An 11,905-nucleotide genomic window follows, 5' to 3' on the forward strand; every position below is an offset into this window, starting at 1 on the left:
TTTGATGAGTAGAAAGTTCAAAAATAACCTTTGCCAATTTGAAATAGAAACCATTTGTAACATTATATATGTCGTTACTGTCATTTTTTATTAATTTAATGCATCCTTGATGATAAAAGTATTAATTTCTGTCTTTCAAAAAAAAAAAAGATAAAAATACTGACTCTAAACTTTTGAACGGTAGTGTATATTTTAGAAAAGCTATTTCTTTTTCCTTAAACAGTGTTTTTCTTTTTCTATCTGTGTGACTGATAAACACACCAAGAGGGCCATAATTTGTGGCCATAATTTGCAAAGCACAATTGAAAGCTCCCAGTGCGGATTGCCAGAAATTGCATCTCGGTGAAAGGCCATGTGGCCACTGGCCAAGACAAAATTGCTGGTCAAGTTGGCCCAGAAAAAAAAAAATCACTCATAGGTGGGATCAGCTGCACTGTTCAATCAGAGCTCAATCTGAGCTGAAGTTGATTTACACATTCTGTTTCTACTGGGTCAAAACATCGAAGGGATTCTTCATGTAACTAATTACTGTCCAAAATAGTGCATTTGATGAGGACTTTCAATCCTTTGGGTCCACGAAGCAACAGAGTATCACATTTGTGATTCAAGGTCTAATGACGTGTCCTTTTGTGTTACTTTCCATGTGTTTCAGTGCGTGAGCAGGGCGATGATCTCATTGATTGGAGCCGTCTCTGAGGGCTCCAGCAGTCTGAACGTGTGGCTGAAGGTGATGAAGTGTGTGAAAAGCGTGTTGAGGTGCGGGTGTAACTCCACGGCAATTGCGTCCTGGTAATGAGTGCTGAACAGGTGAGCCAGCATACGGAAGAGCATCACAAAGACCTTCTGAATCAAGAAGATGAATCCAGGAGGGAATGATGAACCTAAACACACTCATATACAGTCACACACACAGATCATTTTCAGCTCAATGGTGCTAAGGCTCCCTGTAAACTTTTTAAACTTCTACATACCAGCCTTGGTGGGAAACACGCGTTCATCAGCGAGTATATCCTGGATGTAGGACATGGCGTAATCGATGTAGACCGGAGCTGAACACTTCAGTTTCTTCCCCTGTTCATCCGTCCATTCATACAGGCTGAAAACACACAAACATAAACAACTCATTATGAAGGATCCCTTACAAAAATTGCAATGGTAACCATGCACTATAAAAAATACAGTAGTATTTATGCAGTTTTTAATTAAGTTACTATTTACTGTGATTCACTAAACAATCACTACAATTGTGTTATCATCACAATAATCTCTTTCATATTTTAATATTAACTGTACAGTGTGATGTCAGCTGACACATGCATATTGTCCATCAATACAGTTGCATTCCTGATGTTGTTTTGGCTGTCTTTGTTTTGTGATAACTAAGCTACAGTACTTATCTAATATTTTTATACCATTTTATCTGAAATCATATTTGTTGATTGTTATCATTGGGTGTTGATATCTGTGCGTGCATACTTGACGACTCGTATTGAAGTTTTTCAGCGATAATAACCACAACAGTGTTACACATTTCCTCCACCTTATTTGTTTAGAAAAATAAACAATAATCATATTATATTATATAATTATTATAGAAAAATGTATTAAAAAGTAAATAAAGTTAACAAGGCACAAGAGCTGAAAACAAAACAAATTACACTATTATCCACTACATAACTTTTTTGTATATAACAAAATGTATTACAAATTTTTATAAAATACTGATTTTAATGTGAAATCTTTTAAGACAACTGCCTTTGTTTTACAGTATATTCCACCAGAATAGCACAGTGACTTCAGAGCTACTATTGTAAGCTGTTGTAATTTTGTATTATTAACCATTAATAAACTATGGTTCCCTTTCGAGAACAGTCTCTCGTATTGAGTAGCTATACGCTATGGGAAAACTACTTTTCTCAAGAATATTAAAGCCGTGCGGGCACAGTGAGTGCACTTCATGCCTGGGACGTCACCATAGGGAAGCCGTCGAAGACCTCGGGCTCGATTGGTCTTCGCCTTAGGAGCCCACTAAGAGCCGGCTTGACGAATGGATCCTGCCAGGGCGCCACCAGGCCCCTCGTCAAAGACCAGCGCCGTTCTTTCCTGAGGTACACGACGAGCTGACTAAATCATGACATGGCCCGCCTGAGAACATCCACCTCCGCAACACTCTCCACCGTTGACGGCGCTCCGTGGAAGGAGTATGGCCAGTTTGATTGTGCTAGAGTGCCACCTCTGGCTAAACCTGACGGAGATTAAGGATGCAGACAAGACTGCTTTTCTGGACTCTCCAGTCTCTAACACTGGCCTCTTCTCCGAGCACTTCACCGAAGCACAGAAGGCGTCGCAGGCCATGTGCCACAAGAAAGCACCGCCCTCTCAGCCAGTGCCACCGGTTTCCCAGACCCGCCCAGCGGCTGAAACTCACCTGCGCCTGCAGTCAGCAAAGTGCTACTTGTTCCCGGAGCGTCAGGGGCCCCGACCCAAGATTGTGTTGGACCCTGAGCCTTCGAAAGCCTTCCTAGTCGCACGACAGGAAGGAAAAGGGAGGGTTTGAGACCCGCTGTGGCTGGACAACCCTCAAAAAGAGCTTGCACATTTCTCCCAGTCCCCTCTTCAGTTCAGACGACTGGAGATGTTCATACTGCAGTCAATGGGCCCGTTCTAAAACACGCACCCCTTCAAACAAACACTGTTTTATCAGCAACCCAAATAGAGCACAAAAAGAGCATTTTTTCAACTCACAACATCTGGGTGGCCGGGCCCCCTTTGCATGGCGGCCCGCCCTCAGACTTCATTCAACCCCTAGCCAATTGGGCCAAGGCCTGGGCAGCCATCCCCTATGTGTCAGAATGGGTAATGAACACAATAAAATGAGGTTACTCGCTCCAAATCGCTCGCAGACTCCCGCGCTTTCGTGCCGTGGTCGAGACGACGGTGAGAAGCAGCGTGGCTCACATCCTTCGCACCGAAGTATCAAACCTGTTGGCAAAAAGGAGCTGTAGAAACTGTTTCCCTGTCACTGAGCGAGTCAGACTTTCACAGCTGCCACTTCCTCGTTCCAAAGAAGGATGGCTGCCTCAGGCCCATCCTAGACCTCAGACACCTGAAAAAGGCCCTCATGAGACGGCCATTCAGGACGTTGACAACCAAACGATCTTCGCGCAAATTTACCCTGGGGATTGTTTTTTGTCAGTGAATCTGAAAGATGCTTACTTTCATATCCAGAGAGCCCCCCATCACAGGCCATTCTTGAGATTCGCCTTCGAGGAGCAAGCTTATCAATACACAGTCCTGCCATTCGGCCTGTCTCTGGCACCTTGTACATTTACAAAGTGCATGGACGCAGCTCTTTCCCCCCTGAGACAGCGGGGAATGCGCTTTCTGAATTACCTCGATGATTGGCTTGTTCTGGCCCAATCGGAGGCCGAATTACTGACCCACAGATCCTGGCTTCTCAGCCATTTGCAATGCCTTGGGCTCAGGATCAATTTTTCCAAGAGTGTACCATCTCCCTGCCAAAGTGTAACCTTTCTGGGAATAGTTATCGACTCGGTACAGATGAGAGCATGGTTCACGCCAGACCAAGCTCTCTCCATTCGACAGCTAGCAGATTCGTTCAGGGTGGGCTCTCATACGCCCCTTTAGAACATTTCAGGGGATTCTGGGCCTTATGGCCTCAGCATCGTCAGTACTCCAACTTTGTGGTATCCTGTATAAATCGCCAGGGCGGTCTCAGGTCGAACAACCTGCACACCATGGCCAAACTCTTCCTCTTATGGGCACACGCCAACCTGCGCTCACTGAGAGCGGTGCATGTGCCAGGCATTCTGAACCAGGGTGCGGATATGATATCCAGAGACAACGTTCCCCCGGGGGAATGGTCTCTTCACCCCCTGATGGTTCAGCTGATCTGGAGGGTTTTCGGCAAGGCAGAGGTCGACCACTTTATCTCAGAAGGCAACTCTCAATGCCCATCTTCTTTTCCAAAGACACGGACACGTGGGCCCACGACTGGCCCAGCCGCCCTCTTTATGCATTCCCTCCGGTCTCGATGCTCCCTCAGGTCATTGAATGGATCAGGAAAAGCAAGAGTGCTGTCCTCTTAATAGCCCCTCTCTGGAAGACCCAGGTCTGGTTCCCCAAGTTGGCGCAGCTGCTGGAAACAGCTCCTTGGCCCATACCGCTGAGGAGGGACCTCCTCATGCAGGCGAACGGGACAATCTGGCATCCCGTCCCGACTTGTGGGCCCTCCACGTATGGCCCCTCAACGGGTACCTGGGATCCTCCCGGAAAAGGTCTTAAACACCATCACTGAGGTTAGAGCACCGTCAACTAGACGCCTCTATGCCCTGAAATGGTCAGTGTTCACCGACTGGTGCGCAGCCCAGGACCTTGACCCTTATTCAAGTTAAGTACCACTGGTACTTTCTTTTCACCAAGAGCTGCTGGACGTGAGTCGAACCCCCTCCACGCTCAAAGTATATGTGGCAGCCATAGCAGCCTTCCACGCTCCTGTGGCCGGCCAGTCACTGGGAAGGAACGACCTTGTGCCATAACGACCCTCAAAGGGGCCAGGAGGCTGAACCCGCTTCGACACCCTTTTATACCGGCCTGGGACCTTTCCACGGTCCTCAGGGCCCTGAAGGGACCCCTTTTCGAGCCACTTCAGTCGGCTGATCTAAAGCCTCTTTCACTGAAGACCGCACTTCTACTAGCCCTAGCATTGGTCAAGCGAGTGGGTGATTTACAGGCGCTCTCTGTGAGCACTTCCTGCCTTGAGTTCGGGGCCAACGACTCCAAAGTTGTCCTCAGGCCCATGCATGGCTATGTTCCCAAAGTGCTCTCGACTCCGTTCAGAGCTCAGGTCATTTCTCTATCAGCTCATCCTCCTTCGGAAGAGATAGAGATGTGTCTCTACTCTGCCCTGTTAGGGCTCTTAGAGTCTATTTAGAGCGTTCAGGCAGTCAGAACAGCTCCTCATATACTTCGGTGGCCACATCAAAGGGCTTCCGGTCACCAAGCAGATACTATCACGATGGATAGTAGACGCTATCGCTTTAGCCTACGCTTCTATGGGCCTTCCTTGCCCCATTGGCGTTAGAGCTCATTCCACGTAATCTTGGGCCTGGTCCAGTGGTATACCAATTGAAGACATCTGTGCGGCCGGCTGTTCCTCGCCGTCCACATTTGTAAGATTTTATAACTTAGAGGTTCCTGCTCTGCAGGCTCAAGTTCTTTCTGTATAAAGGCCTTGGCCTTGGGGGAGCCCAAGCCTTTTATTACCCCTCTGTGGGGCCCGACATGGTCTGGCCCCTATTGGATTTGACTTTAGCTCTACTATTAACCTCGGGCTTCGAGCCCTAGGTGATAGTTAAGGGCGAAGTGTTAAAGCTACACTGTGTAATTTTTTTAGTTGATTCTTAGCAAAAAACACTTAGTTCTTTCAAAAATATATGTGTTCATTAATGTATATTTACTTCTTTCAAGTAATAAAGTATTCTCGAAAGTTTATAAACTGCCATTGAAAGTACATACGGGTGAGGAGTTTGAATGCCGGTCGCCATGTTGCCCCTCCATCTTGAAACTACATTAGCCAAAGAGGGACATACCTGTAAATTCAAGCTTCGCCTTTCGCGCTTTACACTCAGTGACACAGAGACGAATGCGAGGGGGAGATTACTCGCGACTGCCGGCAGATTTGAAAGATTGCTGATGGAGGATCACGCCTATTTTCGAGGACATGTAGCAGAGTCGCCAAGGAAGCGAAAGAGAGAATTAAAACGTCAACGCGACAGGCAAATCAGCAAGACCAAAGTCAATATTGGAGTAACTTTTCCCAGATGGAAAGAGCTCATGAGGAGCAAAGATGTTAAAACGGACGCTGAAGTTGCCTGCTTTCTTCTCGACAGGTAATTCAGCCTATTTGTGTAAATTCAAAGTTTTATAGTTGCTTGTCTAACCATATGGTTGTGCATAACGCCGGAACGACCTCTAGTATAACTTGCGTTACTTTTCCTCACGTCAATGGTGAAAAAGTATTGTTTACCTTGTAACATAAATCTGTGCTGCGACGGATCACAGGTGATAGTTTTAAAGGCGCAATTGGACGAAGTCGAACTGGAAGCCATGTTAATCTTGGAATAATACGGCCACCGTAGGAGTTAAAACGCCCTCGAAATTGAAAGGAACAGAAACTAATATTCACTGGGTAGTCATATACAATTTCACCGCTAGATGGGGGAAAATATTACACAGTGTAGCTTTAAGCTGATAGCACAGCGTTTTAAAATGGGTTCCCATTGCGTATAGCTATGCAATACGAGAGACCGTTCTCGAAAGGGAACGTACTCGGTTACTAACGGAACCTCGGTTCGGCAGACTGTCATACCCTGCCGTGCTATCACGCTTGGTACAGGTGCTGTTGCTTCAGTCAATTTAAACCTGATTCCTATGGCGAAATGGCCCGCTTAAATAGCCAGAAGCCACGGCCATTCTGGCGGGCTTCGGTGCGAAGCACCATGATTGGTTCGCGTGCGTCAGCCGCTTCGTCATAGGTTTGTGCTGTTCCCGCAGCATAGCCAATGAGCATGCTAGTCAGCTCTGCTCTGTGCTCGCTGTGCAGCTGCACTGCGTTTTAAAATAAAGGCTTCAATATTCTCGAGAAAAGGAGTTTTCCCATAGCTACGCAATATTCGTTCCCTTAATCTCAGGGAAGCGAGGTTACATTAGTAATAGAGTACATAATCACGGCAATTTTTTTTGTAAGGGTACAGTATATGTATGTCTCACTTAATACTTTATTCAAGATGTGACTTATGTTTTTCTCTTTTAACTAGCTGAAATGTAGTGTGTGTTCTGCTCACATGTTTCCTTGGCTGTTGGCTGCTGGACACTTTATCGTTGTGCAATACTCAGAAAGAGCGCTGAAGAACAGGGTAGTGTGCTGGAAAAACGACACAGCTGAAAGAGATGGTAAGATTGAGTTAACACACATTAACACATGTAAAGAGCAAAAAAAGAAGTTGGCAAACCTACAGACAGAGTTATCTGGTGTATGTTGTTTGGTCAGTCACATAAAGCAGCAAGCTGTGATTTGTCATTTTACATGTTAATCACATGGTCCTTTTTAAGTGGGTAGTTCCTGGTCAGAATAAGTTAAACAATAGACCAGACATTGCAGTTATGTGAGCCTTGCCCAACACATTCCCAGCATTCCTCATGCATTACTGAACATTATACTGTACATATGTTAAGAAATATTTGAAATGTTTCCCTCTCTAGTGTATTGTTTCAGCCCTGATTTGCTCACACAGATGACACTTTTGAGTGTGTCATCATTTTTTAGATGGTTGTGATCACTGTTTAACTGTAAATAGCATTCACCTCTCTGAGTCTTTATTATATATATATATATATATATATATATATATATATATTCAGTACTGTATGTACTGAAGGGGTATAAAAATGTAATTATTTCTCTATTATTTCATAGTTTTTTTGAATACTCACTGTTTGTTGCTATCCACTCCTGCTGGTCTAGGCCGTGCGGCAGGGCAGAGAGGGTCAAAAAGTCGATGTCAGTGATGCGTCTGGACAGGAAGTGATCTTTCAGGTAAGGTTTGACCTCAGCAGACGGGACTATATGCAGACTGTTATTCTTTCTGTACACACACACAGACACAGACACACACAGTCAACAGAATATTCAACGTGAATTTATTACATTTTTATAAAGTTCACTTATGACTTGCGCACAGTATAACTAGGAATGGAGGTTCAAATAAGGTCACTTTTCGTTTCATGTTAAATTTGCATGTTTTTATTTTTATTTTATTCATTACTCATTTGAAATGTGTTGATTTATAAATGGCTATGTGCCTGGCTGACTTGGCAATGAGAATTATTTTGCAGCGAGCTTGTCTGCCAGTTAATTTGTGTTTAAATTCTGCTGAGCAAATAGCGAACAATTTGTGAAAACACGGTGTGACGTTACACAAGGACATACAGGGATGTAGTTTAGTTTAGTTTGCCGTGTGTGCACATGGGGCTAGTCCATTACTGTATGTACTGAAGGGGTTTGTGTTTGCTTGTTCTTGTTTTCCGACAGCATTAGTGAGCATATTAACACTGGAAAGAGTGCTGCTTCCTGTAGACAGCCCTAATTTTCCTTCATGCAAATGAAATAAACCACACACGTTGGACTGAGAAAGCAAGCTGACCTAGAGTGTGTGTACATAGAGAGAAAACAGACTTCCCAGTCCCAGTTCAGCCTTGAAATAACTGATAGTGTGTGGTGGGAGGTTTGGGATGGTGGCCTTGTCCCTGACTGATTAAAACACAAGCTGTCGGGTGGAATACCTTCCATATGGTGGCCCCAAAAAGTATTTGGATACTTATGCCACTCTTTGGGTACATTGACGCAACAACGCTGTACTAAAAACATAAACGTTTTTTCCTTGCAAAACGATCCCAGTTCACACACGGATCTGCGGAAAAACGACTAAAAACTGTATTTACTGTATTATGCTGCCAGGCCAGTAGTTGGCGATAACACTTTATAAAGAAACAATACGCGCCTATGAACATGAAGTCACAGTTTTCACAAATTCGAGTTTTTGTAATTAACATGGAGACGATAACCGTGTTGTTTTCAAAAACTTGCACTTTGAAACCTTTTTACAAAAGTTTGCATTTTCAGGCCCTAAAAACGCTGTTGTTGTGTAAATGAATTGCCAAAATGCAGGTGGCATTAATTTTAAAGAAACAGAACTTTTTTTTTTGGAGATTCTAAATCAACCACTCGGCTTTTAGTTTTTTGTTTTGCAAACCTCAGCAAGATCCCCCAGGTGTCACCTCCATCACAACTCATCATCAGTTTACAATGTTATTTTATTTACAATTTTTTCTTTAGTTTACTAAAAATAAAAAACATGCACAGATAAAGAATACAGGTCTTATAAAATACCCATATTTCCTTAATATTGGCTTTCATATTTTATCAGTTAAAGTATTTTTTACATTTTAAATGATTTAGTAGAATTGACATTGTTTTGTTGAAAGTTTGTTGCTGTTTTATTATTGGTTATTAGGGTTATTGGTAATGTATCTACCATGGTTTTAGGCATGTACTGTGGTAATGTCCTTATCTTGGAGTAGCATGTAACTGTACTATTGTTTATGAAAATAGCATATGACTATATCAATATACCACAGTATTACCCCTACAGTACCATAGGACATGATTATTTGATGTATTTAATGCTTATTTGAAGGATAAAGTGTTGATTTTAGGCAGTGTTGATATTAGCAATGCATTTTTCCCCAAAATGCCCAGTTGCACTCATGCGCAGGTACGCAATATGTAAATACACGGGCTGCAGCAGGTGTGTTTATCCATAAACCCTTGTGCACAGCCATGTTTTAACACATAAACACATGGGCTTGTGGAAGTTTCCTTTGACTTTGAGATGCACAGCTGAAACTACTGAACAAACACACTTATACGCTCACACACATTCTTTTTCTGAAGGAATGCTAGTGCTTATCTCTTCAGCAGGCATTTGTCTGATGTGTACATTCTTTGCTTTGCCTAAACACTCACAAGACAGGGAGTAAAGTATATACTCACACACACTAGACAGGGAGTAGATTATATACTCACACTTTGAACAGGCTGATGCTGGTGTGGTTTGCCTTCAGAGCGCTGACATCCTCTTCATCAGAGCTACTGTAACTCTGACATCCCCCCATATCCAGGATGCTTCTACCCATTAAATGTCCTCAGAAACACACACACACCTCATTCAAACACAAACACACTGACGCACCTGTCACATAAACAAACACAGCAGTTCCCGATGCGCATGTTGTCTGTCCCAATCCCGAGGTCTACGCACAGACTGTCGCTCAGTCCAGCTTTCTGTCTGGTTTCTCTTGCTGGTAAATGTGTTTGTGTTCTCTCTGCTGTTCTTTGTGTGTCCTACACTTCAGGCTGAGTCTCACTGTGTCTCCGGTGAAGCAGACGGACAGGTTCCACCAGTCCTGAAAAATATTTACTCTCTTTACACACACTCACTCAAAGCCACGCCCCCATCTCTAGGCTTCCCCGCCCCCTCGTGCCTCCAGGGGAACTTTTACTTTCTGTGCACTTCACACAGGATTGGTGTCATTCTGAGTCGTTGCATTTTTGATTGTTTGGTTTCATTCTCTAGGTTCATGATAGTTCATGATGACAGAAGGCGGAACAACAGATCCAAAATGTATGAACGTCACTACATTAAATATAAAGGTAACACTTTTCTAACTTCTCATCTGATTAAAATTAGTTTACATTTAACAATACATAATACTTCCGCATTTATTAATTCCTAGTTAAAGTCTCAACTAACATTAACTGATATATTTTTTAAACCTTTTATTAAAAACATATTAGTAAATGTTAATCCACTGTGAACCAACATGAACAATTAACTTAACTATAACAAAGATAAAAAAAATGCTGTAAAAATACATTGCTTATTGTTAGTTCATGTTAGATAATGCATTAAAGGGGTGGTTGATTATGATTTCACTTTTCTAACTTTAGTTAGTGTGTAATGTTGCTGTTTGAGCATAAACAACATCTGCAAACTTACAACGCTCAAAGTTCAAAGCAAAGGGAGATATTTGCTTTTAAAGAAATCATTTTTAAGGACTACAACAAACGACTGATAGGGACTACACAACATTCCTCCCGGGTTAGTGACATCACCAACACTAGAATTTACATAAACCCCGCCCCGGAACACAATTTATAGATTATCAAGACAGAATATGCAAATCAATGACTAGAAGATTACACATAAGCTACATAAATTCGTCAACTAACCATTCAGAAATGTCCTGTTGCATTCTACATGTTGTCACTTCTTGAGTCTCTCCATCATTGTCTGAATCCGGTTTGAAGGCTAAAAGTTTTAGAAATTTTTAAGTGCCTGTGTGAGGTAAAAGGACACAAGCTTTTGCTCCGCCCCCTGTGACGGGAGCAGCAGCTCATTTGCATTTAAAGGAACAGACACAAAACAGTGTGTTTTTGCTCACCCTCAAAAAGTGACAACTGTAACATGCTATATAAAAATATTTGTGGGGTATTTTGAGCTAAAACTTCACACACACACTCTGGGGACATCAGAGACTTATTTTACATCTTGTGAAAAGGGAATTATACCACCCCTTTTAACTAATGTTAACAAATGAGATTGTACAATGTTACCAATGTATAACCAAGTGGTATTTGCAAAAAAAAAAAAAGAATCTATATATAAATTAAAAAAATTATAATTAATTTTGTATTACATTAATCAGGCACTGAATGTCTAGACATGTTAAGAAAGTATGCACACATTTACAGGATACTATCCAGATGTTATTGTTTTGCACCAATTAATTTCTATGAAAAAGTGGACCTACGCTACTTAACACTTAAACACTTAACACTACTCGCAAACATTATACTGCATTTTTCCCCCTAATATTATTCCTTATTCTTAAATTATTGTAAAATTGAGTTTTCTTTTTTTTCTTTTTCTAGGTGATTATTATTATTATTATTATTATTAATATTATTATTACTATTATTCAGTGTTTCACATGTTAAAACAGAGGATGAAATGTGCTTAATGAATAAATTTGCCTTGACTTGCCAAAGTATATGAAAGTATGTGAACAAGTTTTGGTAACACTTTACAGTTAGGTGTGTGTTAGCATTAGTTAATGTATTAACTAACTATTAGCATTATATTAATTTGTTTATGCTAGTTAATAAAACTGTTCATGTTCATATTAGTTCACAGTGCATAACTAATGTTAACAGATACAACTTTTGATCTTGAAAATATTAATAAATGTTAATATTAACATT

The 11,905-nt window shown here is 42.0% G+C and overlaps 1 protein-coding gene across 1 annotated transcript; it reads right to left on the reverse strand.

The window, feature by feature from the left end:
- Window positions 1-236: 236 nt before the first annotated feature.
- Window positions 237-10,016, reverse strand: LOC308694628 (MOB kinase activator 2). Its single transcript, XM_081372259.1, has 5 exons — window positions 9,668-10,016; window positions 7,516-7,667; window positions 6,867-6,963; window positions 972-1,096; window positions 237-881 (listed from the first exon to the last, which is right to left on the reverse strand). Exons 1-5 carry the CDS (start codon window positions 9,775-9,777, stop codon window positions 649-651), a joined length of 717 nt encoding a protein of 238 aa, XP_081228385.1. The 5' UTR covers window positions 9,778-10,016; the 3' UTR covers window positions 237-648.
- Window positions 10,017-11,905: the final 1,889 nt, after the last annotated feature.

The sequence above is a fragment of the Scardinius erythrophthalmus genome (genome assembly GCF_964197995.2).
Source record: "Scardinius erythrophthalmus genome assembly, chromosome: 8".
NCBI lineage: Eukaryota > Metazoa > Chordata > Actinopteri > Cypriniformes > Leuciscidae > Scardinius > Scardinius erythrophthalmus.